Below are 17,878 nucleotides of genomic sequence, written 5' to 3'. Positions count from 1 at the left end.
TTATTATCTTTTGTTTATTACTTAGTATCTTTGTAAATTTCATGTTAAGCTCCTATTAAACAATGCAATCACAGATGACAATATTATTCTCACAGGGCTATATAATTCAATTTAGAAAGATCGGTTTTATACTGCCTTTCCCAGGAATCAATGTGGGACTGCTTGTCTGAATCATATACTTACAAAAAGTCTGTCATTTAAAATCACTCAGCCTAGCACAGCACTTGCTATGTAATAGATGCCCATGAATATTCATAGTTCATTCATTCACTGTTGAGTGATCTGATTTAACCAGTACTTAATTCAAACATTAAAGATAATTATTTTAAAAATTTGCTATTTTCAAACCCCAAAACAATAGCATTTAGGGGGGGCGGGGGAAGCTGCCATAAAGAAAGTCTGTGAAGTAAAGTATAACTTATGTCTACTCAATATATAAAAAACTCAAAGTGACTTGTGAATAAATTTAGCTTTTTTTTTTTTTTAACTCTTTTAATTGTAAGCATTTCTATCAAGCACCTTTCGGCTAATATAATCAAAACCTCTTAAAATACTTTAATATTTTTAAGCCGAATTCTCCAAAAGATTTCAGTATGGATGAACATAGAGTAGCCTAATACTCAGGCCTTTATATTAGTTAGGCCCTTCAACTTCCCTAAGTAGATGGAAACCCTAATTTCAGTTCAGCTGACTAATAGATCTGCCCTTAACTAACAAAGAGTAGCACCATTCCATATTTGTCAATGTCTGTAAAATGAATGTAAAACCTTGAACTTTCTGCTACCTGACACTTACTAAGAGGCTCAGCTATAAGAAATATTATTTATGGAAGATTAGATGGGGGATGCATAATTCATCTATTTCTCTAGGTTTTATAGATTTCATCTTTAGATCAGCCACACCAAATAGCTATGTATCTGAACTGCATCATTTTGATTTTGCTCACAATTGCTTATGTTATTTGCTGACATTGAGAACATGAAAAAGCCCCATAAAATTCATGATTATAAACAGCCATCTGATTCACTATATCATACAACTTAGTGTTATGAGGACTGATAAACTTCCTCTCAGGTGTGTGTTCTGGGAATACCTATATTTCATCTAAGCAACTGCTATGTTGTTGTTTGACAGTTACCATAAGTCATGTAATCCACTTTGCTTTCCATTTTTGTATCAGTCCCTAGGAACCGCAAGGCTAAATTTGTAGCATTCTTATAGCAAAGTATCTAGAACCCTTGAGCATGTATTTTGAGGGGGTACCAATCTTACCCCAAATTTCACTTGCCTGAATTTTATCTTCCCTTCCATTTAACTTTTCCATTTTTACCTTTGCACAAGATAGGTCTTTGTAAGCTGCCTCAAATCCTTTTTTAGGATAAGGCAGGAAATTAATAAATAAACTATCATGTTAATTTGAGGAAGATATATTACTAGGTAGCTGATTCATATAATATACTATAATAGTCTAAAAGTGGTCTTTTTTATACTGGTAATCCTTTTTATGCCAGTAATTCAAGAATTTTTGGGGGTAATATTTGTTATATGTAAACTTCTATGAATATATTTGCATGGGAGAAAAAATAAATTAATATCTGCTCAATTCTTGGAAACCAATGATAAATATCTATACTTAAAAGTATTTATTTTCAGCAACAGATGATTCAAAATTAGGATTCATGACTGTCTTTTAAGTGCAAAAGTTAGACTGATTCTACCTTAAGATTGTAAGTCTACTGTGAATTACTTTATTCTGTATCCCGTATATAAAGTGCTCCATATTAGTTACATATATCAACAAAAAATATGGTGGAAAAAAATCTTTTAAAGATATTTTATGTGCTAACTCATTAATAATACATTGTTTTATTTTCTCCAACAAAAGTTTAAATAAATACACTATCTCAAAATGAACACAATCTTTTGTTCCTGTTGAACAATCTAAAGATCAATACAATTTTTAAAATATGATTAAGGTAATTAATTGGGAAAGCTTTGGCCTAATGACCAGTAAAATAGTCAGTCCCAATCGAGGTTTTAAAATAATCCATAATTTTTTCTTTTCTATTTTCTCTTATTTTTAAAAGTATATTTTATCCTGAATTTTGTTAGAAAAGTTGAAATATTTTAAGAAAAGGAAAACCACCCAGGCAGCCCTTAAAGAGACAGGACATCATTTGTCACTTGCAAAGACAGATTTATAAGAAGAGGGCCCCTTCTGTTCCTTTAAGGCTGCAAAACAGATGGGAAGTGAATGGACAGTCAATGGGACAAGAAAACACATGCTGCTGTATGTATGTTCCCAGCATAAGAAAGAGGTCAAGATTGTAACTGCATGACTGGGTCCTGGAAAGGGTCTTTCTTCAAGCTGTTACAAAGACAAACGCTGTTCCTCATCCCGCTGTCAAACTGTTATAAATATTGGTTTGTCAAAAGGCCTTCCGTGCTGAAGCTTTAAAAAGGAGGCGTGACTGATGAATGAATTATGAGAATGATTCTTAAACAGTCAACTCATTAATGTAATTTTAAAAGTAAAAGAAAATAATACAGAAACAGAATGTAATTCTGATTTATGAACCAAACTAAAAGTTTATGAAAAAATATGGAATTAAAAATTATAGGCCTTAATAAAGTTATTAAGTAAGTGATATGAAAAGCCAAAATGAAATACAATTATATCTTTTAAATAAGATGCTGCATTAGGACAAAATATTATTAAACTTATCACAAAAAATTAACAGGTATTCATGTTTCATGAGGGTGATTTCATAAGTTTTCAGTTATTTCTCACATCAACCTTGTAAGGAGGTATCATTACTGATACTGGTTTCAGAGCCTTCACAATAAGGGTCAAAGAAATGAAAATGAATATGTGGAATTAATTCCACATATTCATTACTTTAGAAAATCACCTTTAAATTTTAAGTCCCAATTTACTTTTTTCTATAGGAAAGGGAAGTAAAAACATTGCAACTGCAATTAAGAATATATACATAGATTTATCAATCTGGGTTATCCTTTATGAAGAATGAAACCATTACATATGTCTTTAGGAGACAAATCCATTGTCCTAGATACTTAATAATTAGTTTACCTACTAGAACTAACACAGTGAAAATAATGTAAGAAAGGAAGCAAAATTATATGAACTTGGTTATCTACAGTCACCCACAAGAACAAGCCCAAAGACAAAAGATGAACAAAATCCCAAAACAAATCTAAAAATATACCATCTCTAACACATGTGGTTAGTGCCAGCCTTGCCATTAATATTTAGGGTACTAGCTAAGTAATTTCCCTCAATGAACATCAATTTCCCCATCTGAACAATGGGGATAATACCTTAAAAGCCTCAGGCCTCTATAAGGTGCATACATGCACAAACATAACACATTTAGTCAAGTGTACAGCTTTCTACAAATGTAACAGCTCTCTACAAATGTAAGGGACAGATATTAAGTCCTAAGCAGGAATTGGAATCCAAAGTTTAAATCAGGCAGTTATATATCGTATTTTCCGATGTATAAGACGACTTTTTAACCCAGGAAAATCTTCTATACGCCGGAAAATACGGTAACTAGAGGCTTGGTGAATGAAATGTGTGCATGGGTAGGGTCCCTAGGCCTGGCCTGCAATCAGGGCTGATCAGGTTCCCCGCCTCCCAGCCTCCTCTTTCCCTCGCCACCTGTGTGCCACCACCACGCAGCTTCCCCCACCTTCCCACCTCCCCTTTCCCTTGTTCTCTCAGCGCACCGCAGCCACAGCTGGTCACCCGCCATGTTCCGCCCCGCCCCCTGGTGATCAGGACACGTCATAGTGAGTGATCACACTCCTGGTCTCTGGGTCGAACTCCGGAGGGGACACTTTGCATATTGGCCTGATATATATATATATATATATATATATATATATATATATATATATATATAGAGAGAGAGAGAGAGAGAGAGAGAGAGAGGGAGGGAGAGAGAGAGAGAGAGAGAGGGAGAGAGGGAGAGAGGCCCGGTGCACGAAATTCGTGCACAGGTATGGTTCCTAGGCCTGGCCTGCGGTCAGGGCCATCTTCCCCAGCTGCCTACAGCCGGCCCCGCTCTGCCCCCCACTATCCACCCCCCAGTTCCCCATTTGCCATCAGGTGATTGGTGCCTAATGGCTGGGGGAAGGGACCAAGAGGTGGTCAGTGTGCCTCATAATGACTGGTCCAGCAGTCATTCTAAACATTCTGCTGTTAGGGTCAATTACCCTTTTATTACATAGGACTAGAGGCCTGGAGCACAAAATTTGTACACGGCAGCGGGGTGGGGGGTGTCCCCTCAGCCCAGCCTGCACCCTCTCCAATCCGGGACCCCTCGGGGGATGTCCAGCAGTTGGACATCCCTCTCACAATCCTGGACCACTGGCTCCTAATCGCTTACCTGCCTGCCTGCCTGGTCGCCCCTAACTGCCCCACCTGGTTGCAATAACTGCTCCTTCCCTGCTGGCCTGGTTGCTCTTAACTGCCCCCCCTGCTGGCCTGGTTGCCCCCAACTACCCCCCCCCACCAGCCCAGTTGCCCCTCACTGCCCCCCCTGCCAGCCTGGTCGCCCCCAACTGCACCTGCCCTGCTGGCCCTGGTTGCCCCTAACTGTGCCCCTGCCGGCCTGGTCACCTCTTACTGCCCCCCCCCCTGCTGACCTGGTCGCCCCCAACTGCCCCCCTCTGCTGGCCTGTCGCCCCTAACTGCCCCCCCCCCCCCGCCAGCCTGGTCACCCCTCACGGACCCCCCCCCCTGCCGGCCTGGTCGCCCCACGCAGCCTGCTTGTTCAGTAGTTTGGTCGTCCCTCACTAACCCTCCTGCCGGCCTGGTTGTAGGCAGCCATCTTGTGAGGGCGTGCGGGTTAATTTGCATATTACCTCTTTATTATATAGGATACTTCCTATTCATTGCTTTCTCTTGATTGCCAGCAATCTTAGTAATTTCTAACAATTTAAGTAGAAATGAGAATAAAAGATTACCAAGTTAAGAATTGAGTGGATGTTAAAAATGGAATAGAAGGCAAACATTCAAAGGTTTCCTGTTTAAAAGAGAATTAAGATCAAAAGTAGCTAGAGTACATAGAAGAGTCAATCCAACAGGTTTAAGCTGCAAATGACTTGAACATTTTTAAAGAAAGGAGAGACATAAAGAAGGTACAGGCATACGTAGGAAGAGCCAGGGTCCTGAATAAAGGCAGGGATTAACTTTCAAAAGAGGGTAATTTTCAGTACATGTTCTGCTACAAAATAGCCTTGGTATACCTGACCTATTTAAAGTAACTGGTACTATAGGTTTTATTTTTACTAATGCTGCTTTTCCTCTCAGTGAGCCTTTTTGAAATAAGTTTATATCAAGAAAAATTTAGCCTACTCTGAGAAACTAGAAATAGGAGTATGATAAACTGAAGATTTGAGGTATAAGAGAAAGCCAACCTAAGACCTCTTCGTGAACATGTGTGACAGAAATGATGTCCCTTAGACCACATTAAAATTGTCTTAGAATACAATGTTACAGTGGTTACTTCTCGGTAGTGGCAATTGTTTTATAATTTTTGCAATCTATATTTTCTAATTTTCCACAATGTATATATACTAGTTCTATGATAATAAAAAGGATTAAAGCAAAAATACCTAAACATTTGGTAGTGTACTTAGAGAAGACAGGTACAGTCTGTACATATGACTCAAAGTAAAAAGTGACATCAATAAAAGGAAAGACTAACAATAAAAAGACTTGAGTTCCTTGGCACAGAAAAAGTGATCTAATTGAACTTCCTTCTGTAATTCAAAATACTAAAACTAAGGAAAAATGAAACAGTTTTTGTAAGAGAAATTAAAATGGACTCTTTTCCTACCCAGTAGATAACAATGACACAAAGAAAATCTATTATCTTAAATGAGTTACAAAAGCTTGAAAACTTCACTAATTCAAGACAGATTTCAATTCACTCATATATGACAGATCCATGATAGGCAGTTACTGGAAATGAGATTAAATGAAAGTAAATCCTAACACTTAGGAGGGTGCCTTGATGAGCAAGTGCTATGTGGTCCCATAAAACGTCTTCTGGTTTCACAATCACCAAGAAGTTATTTGGGAAAATATTCTGTCACTTTTAAGATTGATCATATAGTGAATTAGTTTCATCATTTCCATGACTAATATAATTAAGAATATGAAATTATGCTCATTTGGGAAAATAGTTTAGAAATGTATAAAATAGTAAAACATTACAATTCCTTTTGCCCTTAATCCCCTCTCCAACTATCTCCAGAACCTCACTTCCCAGAGGTTACAAGTTTAGTGTGCATCAATTTGTCCTTCAAGATCGCTTTTTAAAAAAAAATTTATTCTTGTTTTGCATAATTTTATTTTTTTAATATGCCGTTTAAAAGGCCAATGGATTGTTTGTGATTAGATTGTTTTCAATGACTAGATTCTATTTTTTCCCATCTTAGAAATGAGAGAATGCATAAAATAATTAAAAATAAAACAAATCAAAATTTAATCCCATGTTCAACAATATTACTTAATTTGTAACTCAGTCAGTAAGGAAGTGGTAAGTGTTATGAGCAAGGGAAAAACAGCAGCCTAATTCGTAGCTTTAATTCTATGCACTGGCATTTTTACACATAATATACACATAAACACCTATCACAATAAGGCATAAATAAAACCTACTTTAAATTGATAAAAGAAAAATTCAACCCATAAATTACTGAAGAGACCTTTCTTATCTTTATTCTTATTTTAATCAGTTAAAACCTGAATTTAAAGCAAAAAGAATATACTTGCTAGTAAGACATGGCGTACCAGAGAAATATTCTTTTAATCTTGTACCAATTTACTAATACTCTTCAATATTGCCTTAAAAAATAGACTTGGGCCAAGAAAAATGTGCCTGACTTATAAAGCCCCTCTATGAGTCTGGATTTTCTCATCAATAACCTGGAAAGCATACCACTCAGGTGGGGAATTCTATTTGTAAATAACTACTTTCTAACAGAACTCTCCCTGAGGACTGCTTGATTCATTCTCTCTCTCTCTCTCTCTCTTTCTCTCCCCCCCGCCCCACAGCCCCCCCCCCCCCTTTTCTCTCAGCTACAGCACAGAGCAGAGTCTACTTCACCTATGGAGACTCAAGGTAAAAATAATCTTCATTATCTTCCTTAGATGCTTTAGTTTAGCAATTTCAGCTTACTATGAAAAATATTATTTCAGAGGCAAAATTTAAATATTTAAATTTTACCCTAAAAAGATGCCTTAGAGACCATCAACACTGATAACATAAAATAGAAAAAGTTACTTACTCTGTAGTGAATTTTTCCACTTTCCAACTATACTCATTCCTACTAATAATCATTCCAAAAAGTATACAAATGTCAAAGAGAATGAAAATATTCCAATCAACTTAAAAATTCCTAATAACTTTAAAAAAATTATGAAAGTGATTCAGTGAACTGCCAATTAGCAAATCATTGGTGACCAAAAAGAAGTGGTTTCAAAAGGGATGAAAGCCAGATCAAAGGTGTTAGCAAGGGAGTGGGTACAGGGTGAATGTAGCAAACGCAAGCTGCTCTAGGAGGGAAAGGAGATGGGAGCTTTCTGGCATGACAGAGTGGAAAAGAGTTCCTTAGGATGCGAAGTGAGAGCTTCTTTATGAAGTCAAAAGAAGGGGGTGAAGACAGCGTCTGTATAAAAGCTCACAATCAAACAGTCACAGAAGACATACAATATGTAACATATAGGTATGGTGAAATTATGAACGAACCAAGTCACTTTGGGAGAATAGGTCAGTCAGAGTAAGCACAAATCCCGCCCCCCGCCCCCCCCCCCCCGAAATTGGTTATTTTGGTTGCCTAGACTGGGAAGCCTGCCTTCTGCTCAGTTAAATATCACTGGCAGTACCTCAGGAAGGTTTTTAAACACTGAAAGAAGGTAAATAAGTAGGGCAGAGGAAAAATACTGGTTTTGGACCCATGATAATGATCTAGAAGAAGGCACATGAGAGACATAAGAAAAGAGAGACAAGGAAAAGACTGCTTAGAAATGTGCTAGAAGCCAGGAGACGAGAAAAGCAGTACTGAGGTCTTTTAATTATTGGCCAAAGAAACAGTAACAGTATTTAGATATAAATGATGTTGTAAGGCTTATGGTCCTTACAGTTCATGCTTTCTCTCCAGGGCAACTGACTATTCTCTGTGGTTGTGCTTTTTTTGTTTGTTGTTTGAATGCTCTCTGGGCCTACCTAGCAGTCTACAACTTAATTCCAGCCCCTCCTCCTTGAAATCCCTTAAAAATTCATTTTCTATGGTTACATCTACAGAAACAAAACAAACTTCTACTTAGATATAGCTCAAATAACTTACCAAATTTTCAACAATCACACACGTTTATCAGACTCTACTAAAAGAAGATAGATGTCAATTTTATCCCAATCAATAACTAACTGTACTGCTGCGAACAGGAAGAACTGCACCAGTTCAGGGGCAGAAGGGTGGGTGGTGGTGACCTAGTACCAATCACCTATAGAGGGAGACTTGTCAAAATATGCGTGCCAGAGCCCCGCTCTGGAAAAACAGTTTTAAACCTCTGACTTTCCCTTTCTATAGTAATTTTAAGTTCCAAACTCTGACTCTAATAATCTTTCTATTCAGTCTCTCATTGCTTCATGGCCACTATTTGTACCCATCGTGGCCCTCAAGCACATGGCGGCTATGGGAGAAACTCATTAATGTGGAGTAACCTATGAAAATCAAATTCAAGAATGTCTTGATATTTTTATTTTCTACATGAAGAACAACAAAATCACACTGGCTGAGGGTTCCATTTACATATGTTCTGACTACTTTTTATTCCATTTTTAATGTGGCATGAAGACATTTTTAACTAACCTATTAATTAGAATTGTTTCAGAGCTAGTGAAAGGTCTTTTTAGATTTAAGCGGCTGTGGAACGCTTCTCTTCGATCTTAACTTTTAAAGTGGCGGTACTGAATCATTCTCCTGTCGCTCCCTTTTTTATCATCATAATTTTAGAAATGTGCATTAATTATGGAGAACAAAAGTTTTCATTACAAAAATTATTTGTTCCTGAATATCTGGTAGCTGAGAGAGAAAAAAAGAAGTTTCCATTTGTGGTCTATATTTCTAAGTTTCTAAAGTCAAAACTGAAGCTCCCTCACACTAAGATACAAAGCTTGTATCTTTGCTCCTTTCTAATTATCAAGAGAAAGCACAGGGTGGAGGATAAGAGGAGACTGGGAAAGTGAAGAGACACAAAGACGAGCGCCACCAGCATTGTACACTCCCAAGAGAAACAAACTTTAAGCTTCAAGAAACAATTGCTTGCTGTCTGGGAGATGCTCAGGCATCAAACAATAAAGAACAGTCAACAGAGGCAAGAGGCCGAGCACGCTGCTGTGATTCCTACTCTCTAATCCCCAGCTCCAGTAAAAAGGCCAGCTGTTGCCACCTCGCGTAGGGAGTCAGCAGAGCAAATTAACTGCCAGAGAAAAAAGGCGCGGATATTGGAAAATTCTAATTTACCAGCCTCTTTAAGTTACACTGTTTTTAACATTAAGGACATCACACTATAGCATTAAAATACGCCTGTGCATTGGTAGCCCAAGTACAGGAGTTTACCACTGTTTTCGCAGTTATTGGTAAGTAAATGAGATATAAGTATGAAGTATTCAGTTTTGACTGAAGCACATCTATGAAGTACAAGAATTATGAAGAAATACACTGAAGCTTACTATAAAACATTTCAACACTCACAGACCAGCTCAACAAAAAGCCTCAATTGCTCCATAAAAATTCTGCATTTGTTATAGCTGAAGCCTAAGTCTCTAAGCATGAACACGTCACATTGAAAAGCCGTGTCTGAGTTTGGAGCACTCAGATACTACTTAACCGTGATGGAATTTGACAGTATACTTCAAGATGTGATTATAACTCACACAAAGAAAATGAACTTCCTCCAATCCTGTTCTGTGGCTTCGCTTGCATTCAGTGTTCTAATCTCTTACCCAGATGTTCTAATTCTATCAGTTTTCATATCATTTGATTTTAAATTAAAAAGCTTTTTATAGTGTAGGAAGTACAAAGGATGATGATCATCATCACTAATATGTGTGTTTTTCTGACCTACTCTCTAAAGGATATTGTCAACTATGGAAGTATCCAAATGTAAAGAACCATTTTATGTAATCATAGTTTCTAACGGCTTGAGTTTTTTGTCCCCCCCCCCCCCCTCAAATTAGTTTGGCACAGTAGTTAAAAGACTTGGAGTCGATTCTTAGCTTTACCACTTATTATCTATGTGTTTCTAAGCCTCCATTTCTTTACCTATAATATAAGAAAAATGAATGTACCTATGAGAATGCATATAAAGCACAAAGCCTAATATCTGGGAGAGAAAAATATATTCATACACAGTTTCAAGTTCTGATACCAAAATAAAAAGGAATGCACTGTAAAATAAAGAAAGACTCCGTAGTTCTTAGAGCGATCTAAATGATTGGTCATGCCCCTTTAATTCCTGGGTATCAATGATTCTTTGGTTATGTACACAGAGAATGAAAACTGTAACTCAGGAACAAGAGTTAAAAGACACCTAAGCTATGAATCCTAAGCAATTAATTTAAGGTCCAAACACTCACAATAACCTGACACCATATTCATGGCAAACAAGAAGAGAATTCCCGGATGGACTGATGAAACTCAGTTTAGCAACACTGCCAGCAATTACCACCAGTGCTTGAGGTGGATGGAGAACAAACTCTAAAAATAAGTCTGTGAGGTGATACCACTATCACTTGTTCTATGATGACAATTATAAAATAAATTTTATAAATCATAAAACAGAGCATAATAGAAAGAAAAACTTTGATTTAAGCTATAGTATACCAATCTTCCCCTCTCCAAAGAAAGCATTTTAAAGCTGCAGTCTGTTTGAATAAATAGGTTGGAAACATTAAAAATTCTGCGGAAATCCAAAAAGATTTTATCCAAGTTAACACTATTTAAATATCTATTTATATCCTTTGAAATAAAATTCACTACAAAATCAAAATAATTTTATCAAAGTCAAAGTGGGCATATTTACACACCAGAGAGGTCTAAGTGGACTAGACACTGCAAATAAGAAACTAAGGTGAAAAGATGAGCTGTGCAGCTTACTAAACTATTCATGAGGTAACAGTCTTTTGACATCTTCAGAGACATATTTTGAAAGGTGTTGTTTTCTCTAAATTATTTTCATATGAGCCTGATCCATTATCAGTAATAAAAACACAATTAAAACACTTTTAATGCAAATAATTCTAGACTTAGAGAAAAGTTGTCAGAATACTACAAAGAACATATTTTTCCTCAATCATTTACTGCCATTATGCCACTAAAGCCCCAAATATTCTATTGGTATTAGCTACAAACAAGGATCTTTTCCTAAAGAATACTAATTTAACAAATAAAGTTTAAAAATTAACACTGAGGGACTACTACCTTGTAACCCTCAGATCCCCTTCACATTTTATCAACTGGACCACTAATGTGCTTTAGAGCAAAAAGGTCCCGTGCAGGCACACACATTGCATTTCCTTAGTCTCCTTCAACCAGAACAGATCCCAGTCTTCCCTGTCTCGCATGATATCGATGTATTTGAAGATTACAGGCTATTTTGTAGACTGTGCCTTAATTTAGGTTTGTCTGGTGTATCTTTATAATGGGACTTAAGTTATACATCGCTGGTAAGAAGATCCTAGAAGTGATGCTGGGTTCTTCTCACTGCATTCTATAAAGCATCCACAGGTCTGATTTGACCATTACTGATAATATTAACTTTGACCGCTTGACTAGGTGGTATCGTCAAGGCTTGTCCAATGTAAAATTACTTTTTCTTTTTTTAATTATTTTGTATGGAGATATTTTGTGTAATTGTACAAACATCCCATTCCTCATCACTGATTTTATTCCTTTATTAATATAAATATTAACATGGATTTATTTTACTCAATGGGTTATAATTTATAACTATCATTATTTATTTTCATACCCAAATTATCCTAGTCTTGGCCAGCTGGAGCCTCTTCAAGCTGGCTCTATATCCTGTTGACATGTCCCCACCATTCTTCCAAGTAATTCCTTACTTTCTATACCTTAAGATGCCCCAGGTTCATCCTACCTTTTCTTGCTCCAGCTATGGAATCTACCATATCTCCAAAGAGATCTAGTTCCTACGTATGACTCCTCTTCCCAGGCGCCTCCCGAGACTAAAAGAAGTGGGCTCCTCTCTCATTTCTTTGACCTTCCTAATAACTCCAGCTCCATGGTTTTATTTCACTAGTGAACATGGTATATCTTCATTAGAAGATGAGAGAACACTGTACTAATTCTTATGTACTCATCTTAAAGGCTAACTAACTGGTTGGTGAATCTCCAAAGTAAAGTGGTGAAATGATTTAAAATCAAGCAAATTTAAGACTGACAATAAATGTGATGCATAAAACTACCAATGTTCTACTCTGTACAATTTTAAAATCACAGTAAAAACTCTCTTGATTGCCTCTCTTCTCTAAATTGTTAACGAACATGTTATATTATAACTGAATATGCTATACTAGACACTTTGAACTGTGTAATGTAGTAGTAATTGTTAAACTCAAAGTTTTCTCGCTAAAAGTATCTATGACCAGATTCCCAAGTGCTAGATTGAAGATAAACAATAAGGAGATATATACTTTACAACTAATGGACCAAGTCATGGCTCATCTCTCTAAATGGGACTAATGAAGCTGAGTCACTAGTGAAACACTTGCTTCCAAGCACATTATTTGGTACATTAATGCGACCATAATATTATATGAACAGAGGTAGTCAATCATTTTAAGGAAAACCAGCAGAACATATGACCTGGCTTGACAGTGCACAAATTTGTGTTAGTAATACACTTTCTTTAAAGAATCACATTAGGAATGGAAAATGATGGGGTTACACACATGAGAAGAGACACAGCATTTTCTAAAACACTTAAAAATGTATATGCTGGTAAAATACGTGGAAGTTTTCACTGTCTGATAACTATGTCCTGAGAAATAAAAAAGAGATATATTGTATACATTGTGACATGACACAGCGCATCTTGGAACAGTATTAATTTAGCGTGAAATTATGAGCCACGGACTTCCAAATGGTTTTGAACTAATTCTCTTAACAATGCTGTGCAATAACTATTATAGTACGTAGTCATTTTCATAAAGAAGCTAAGGCTCTGGGAGATACCCGCCCCAGATAACACAGCTAATATATGGCAACTCTGAGTTAAAATAGATCTGTAAGTTAGCACAAACTTAACTATGTTGCCAAAGTGGCATGAAAAACAAAAACAAAAGACAGTCAATAGAAAATGGAAATAAAAGTTAAAGTATGTTTCAAAAAAAGATTATTAAAGAAAGAAAAGGAAAAGACAGAAATGAAGAGCTCAGATAACTTAGAAATGGAGAGAGAAGGAAAAGATAAGCTGTGGAAAATAGCATGCTGCTTTGGCTCAGGGTATAAAATAGGAAAATTGCCTGCTTTCTCATGGATATTCTAGTGACTGTATTGCACTGATATAAATTCAGCTTAGAAACTGTTTTCAAATTTGAAGAACTTCTTTCTATTCAGCATATGCTCTTTTAGATATCAGAAAACTGACTGGATAATACATTTAAGTATAAAATGAAAGACAAAATACTTTGTTTCATGAAGCTGCAGTAAGGGAAACTTTTAACAAGGTAGGCTCAAAGAGAAGTGCCAACCCCAGTATTTTTATTTAATAATATTAATCTTTCACTGACTTCCTTAAGTTCTCGAGGATCTAAGTAAATCTTAACAGGCAAGCAAAACATCTTAAAGCTAGGAACCTACTAGCATCAGGAAAGAACTCAATAACTCCACAAAGTGGAGTGAGTTGAGGATGGTGGAGGGGAAGGGAAAGCCACACTGCCTAGTGCAGGTGAGAAGCTGGACCAGGAGTAAGAGGGTGTTCACATGGGGGAGTTGGTGGCCTGGCCTAGAGGTGAGGAGAGTGTCTGTGCAGGAAGGTAGTTTGGTGCAGGGCATTGGAGCACAAGCAGGATGAAGAGGGTGTCTCCATAAAAACATAGTCTGACTTCAGGTGAGGAGGGAGTCCTTGTGTAGAGTGCAGGGAGAGGGAGAATGAGAGGGGGGGATGTCTGCATAAAGGGACAGAGCCTGAGCTCTGAAGAGGGCATCCTGACAAGGGATGTCAGGGCCCAGATGAGGTGAAAAGGGTACCAACACAAGGTGAGGCACTGCAGAGCTGTCCTGGAGTCAGTGTAAAAGCCTGAGCTGGGTGAAGAGAATGTTCGTTCAATGAAGGGGAGAGTGACAAGTTTGGTTACATAAAGGAGCACTGATCAAAATAAGTAAATATATTAATGATACCTAGAGCCAGTTTTCTCATTGTCAGAAAAAGGAGTTACAAATATGGAAAAAGAGAAAACGAGAACAAACCCTGGATTATTGAATTAAAATGATAAGTACTGGTGTTAACTTATGGTTTTCAATACAGACATATATGTATGACCAGGAATATAGATGCAAATGTGTGTATATGCATTTATGAGTGTACATGCACACATGCAGTGTTTGTTCCCTAGCTCTTTCCACCGAGAGGCTCTGGGAACAGTAATATTCTAGTAATAATGAGCATCAGTTCCCAGCTCTTGATTTCTACATACCATTCTCAAAAAAAAAAAAAAAAAAGTTGGGTCAAGTAGAGTACAGAATGAGCATGGAACATCTTGTGACATGGAAGGACAATATTAGGACAAAAGGGGAACTTGGATGGTGTATGAAATTAGACGTCGTAATCAGTATCAACATCCTGATTTTACTGGTTGCTAGGAGAAAATCTTTATTTCTAAGAAACACACATTAAGGTACTTGGAAGCGATGGGGCTTCATGTTAGCATCTTTCCCTCATATAGTTCAGGAAGAAAAGTTCTTTGTATATACTTTTCTGTAAGTCTGAGGTTAAACGGGTGAACAAGGAATGAAACTGGGGATGGTGAAAAGGCAGCAAAGTGAAAGGCAGGAGGAAGTACTTACTGAGGTCTTCAGCCAGTTGAACTCGTTTACCAGTGAGCAACTTAACTTTCTTCTCACCATCTTCAGCGAAATCTTCCAGTACTTCTTTAACATTTTTCTCTAATCGTCTGACTGTTCAAAGTAAATAAAAAAACCTGAGGAGCACTGTTTTTATGAGTGGACAAGGATATGAAATTAACAATACGTGCAGTAAGTTCTTACTTTACTCATCGCATTAGATCAATTAAGTTCAGACTTCTCACAGTTACAGGGAAAATATTTACCTATTATTCAGTGCTTTTAACAGCATAAAACTAATATATTTTCTCAGAGAGTCATATTCTCAAGCCCTGACACTTTAATAGAAGTACAGATTTCTCAAAAAAACTAAGTGATGCTTAGGAGTCCTTTTCTAACAGAGTTTTTCTGTAATAAAGAGAGACTCCTGATATGTTTTATCTCCATCCTTTTCAATTATGATTTATTTTCATTAATTTTTTAAGGGCAAATAATAATTTTCAGTTTTTCAAATAAATCTATCATAAAGGAAATATTTGAGCATGCTATTATAAATGGATGTTATTACTGTATTTTTTATGTCAAAATTAGAAAATGGTGCCTTTGTGGCTTACCTTCAGTGTTTGTAAGTTGTTGTCTTAAAGTATTTGCCGTGATAGCAAGCATGCGCTGTATTCGCCAAAATAGGACAACATCATTGCATTCCAACTGAAATATCAAGGTAATTAAGATTACCAGATGCAAATTTAAACATAAATTTGATCATAAACACAGACAACTACTAAATAAGGGCCTATAGCCTAAGCTTTAAAAATACTCAGACTTACCTAACGTATACGTATATTCCTATTGTAGATAGAAGCTACTGAATAATTTCTGCACAGAATCCATCAAATTCTGCATGATTTGGGTTCTATCTACCACACACCTATATAACTTTGTTTTAATTCCAATAAGCAAGCAAATAAACTTGGGAAATAGGGCATTTCATTGCGTTTTATACGAGTAGAAATCCACAGCATATTATGACCCTTAATTTGTATTTAGTTTCAACACATAACCATGTTAAAGTATGTCCTTAGGTTAACCTCTTTTCTTTGAGTGTATACTCAAGAAAGTTTTGAAATTCAGCTGTATATGAAAATAATTGATATATTTTTCAAAAGAAATTTATTCTGCAGAGAGGTCTTCTCAACATTTAAAATTAGGCAAAAATTTGCCACCTTTTACATAGGTGCATTTAATTGTAAATTCATTTTAAGCTGCTGAAAGTTCAAAAGGAAAGCATTTTAGGGGGCTCAAATAAGATCACTGATCAATATAGCATTTTCAGGATACATTTCAAAACATTCCTGCTTGTAAAAAAACGCTCAAAATACATCCGTTTGCTGCCACCTACAGGTTACTTTGTAAAATGTGACATTAAGCTATAACTATCCATTACAAAAACTTTATAGTGCTTTAAAATAATAATTTAAAGCAAGATTTTAGTGATAGAAAGAAAGAATTACAACCTAATATAGGAAAATAGCACAATAAAAACTGTTTTACAGTATTATTTCCACTATGCAATGGATGACTGTCTTGTACACATACACACACATACAACCCTGCATAGAAAGAGTTGAATAAAAATATAAAAAAATGTTAATTAAAATTACTTCTAGGTGAAGGGTTATAAGGGACTATTTCCTTTTGCATATTTTTACATTTATTTATTGAATTTGCCTTCTACAATGGGAATGTATTATTTTATAACTAAAGAAGTTAATTCTTAAAAAGTATTTTAAAGTGGTTTAGTGCCTATTACATGCACACACAATCTTACAGGCACTGGGATGATATGCATGTAAGATGCAAATACCATCAAAGTGGTAAATATCTTTGAAAAGATAGGGGGTAGGTTACTCTTTATAAATCACACATTTTTTTCCAGAAGATCCAAAGACTTAAAATTAATGCTAAAGCTAAAGTTTACTTTTAAACATCTAAAATACTATTGCTATAAAACATTTCTCCTTGTTTTTGGAAACCTTACCTCAGAATCTACAAAATGCCTTTGATAGTAATAAAAGCCTCTTCGACACAGGTTACAGTGGTTTAGAGCTGTTTTTAAGAAATGTCTTCTATAAACTTGGTGCCAAGTGTCCTTAATCTAATGAAAAAAGAAAACAAACACCAGAGTTATTATACACTTGTCAAGTTAATCAAACACATTCTGAAAAGTCACCTACAAAGCTTATTTATATTAAAAAAATTAAAACCAATGGCAATGTTGTTATTCTACCAACCTTTTTTATCCATTAAATTTTTTCAAGACAAAGATAAGATTTACTACTAGTCTGTCCCCTTACCAGTTTATGTACTTGAAAATTTGCAGTATTTTTTAACAAGCATTGCTGTTATAGTCAAATAATCATCTTGTACAAAGATGATTATTTGACTATAGTAGGGATTATCTTCCCCTAATTCAAAGTAAAGATTCCAAGGCAATAAGAGGTTGTGAGCCTTGGACAGAGTTAGGACTAGAAGGTGGTATCAGACCATGCCCATCAACCAACCCAACAATATTTCCTTTCTGATTATTAAATTTCAGTTACCACATCACTATGACCCCCCTCCCCGTTATTGCTATACACTCTGTTAGTGTTCAAGGTTCTTTCATACCACTATCTTTTTTAAAGCATAACAATATTAAGTAGGTAGAATAAGTATCATCACCACCATTTGACAGATGAAAAAAGGGGCT

At 36.2% G+C, this 17,878-nt stretch overlaps 1 protein-coding gene across 4 annotated transcripts in view; it reads right to left on the bottom strand.

Moving 5' to 3' along the window:
* OPA1 (OPA1 mitochondrial dynamin like GTPase) overlaps positions 1 to 17,878 on the bottom strand; it is a 92,972-nt gene that overhangs the window by 10,522 nt on the left and 64,572 nt on the right. For all 4 annotated transcript variants that reach the window (XM_079766576.1, XM_079766578.1, XM_079766577.1 and 1 more), the window contains 3 exons: positions 17,168 to 17,284; positions 15,744 to 15,837; positions 15,133 to 15,243 (listed from right to left, as the gene is read on the bottom strand). In XM_079766576.1, the coding sequence (XP_079622702.1) occupies positions 15,133 to 15,243; positions 15,744 to 15,837; positions 17,168 to 17,284 (322 nt within the window). The remainder of the gene's footprint in view (positions 1 to 15,132; positions 15,244 to 15,743; positions 15,838 to 17,167; positions 17,285 to 17,878) is intronic.

The sequence above is a fragment of the Cnephaeus nilssonii genome, assembly GCF_951640355.1.
Source record: "Cnephaeus nilssonii genome assembly, chromosome: 3".
Taxonomy (NCBI): domain Eukaryota; kingdom Metazoa; phylum Chordata; class Mammalia; order Chiroptera; family Vespertilionidae; genus Cnephaeus; species Cnephaeus nilssonii.
The sequence above is the reverse complement of the archived record's forward strand: the minus strand, read 5'-3'. Positions and strand labels throughout refer to the sequence as shown.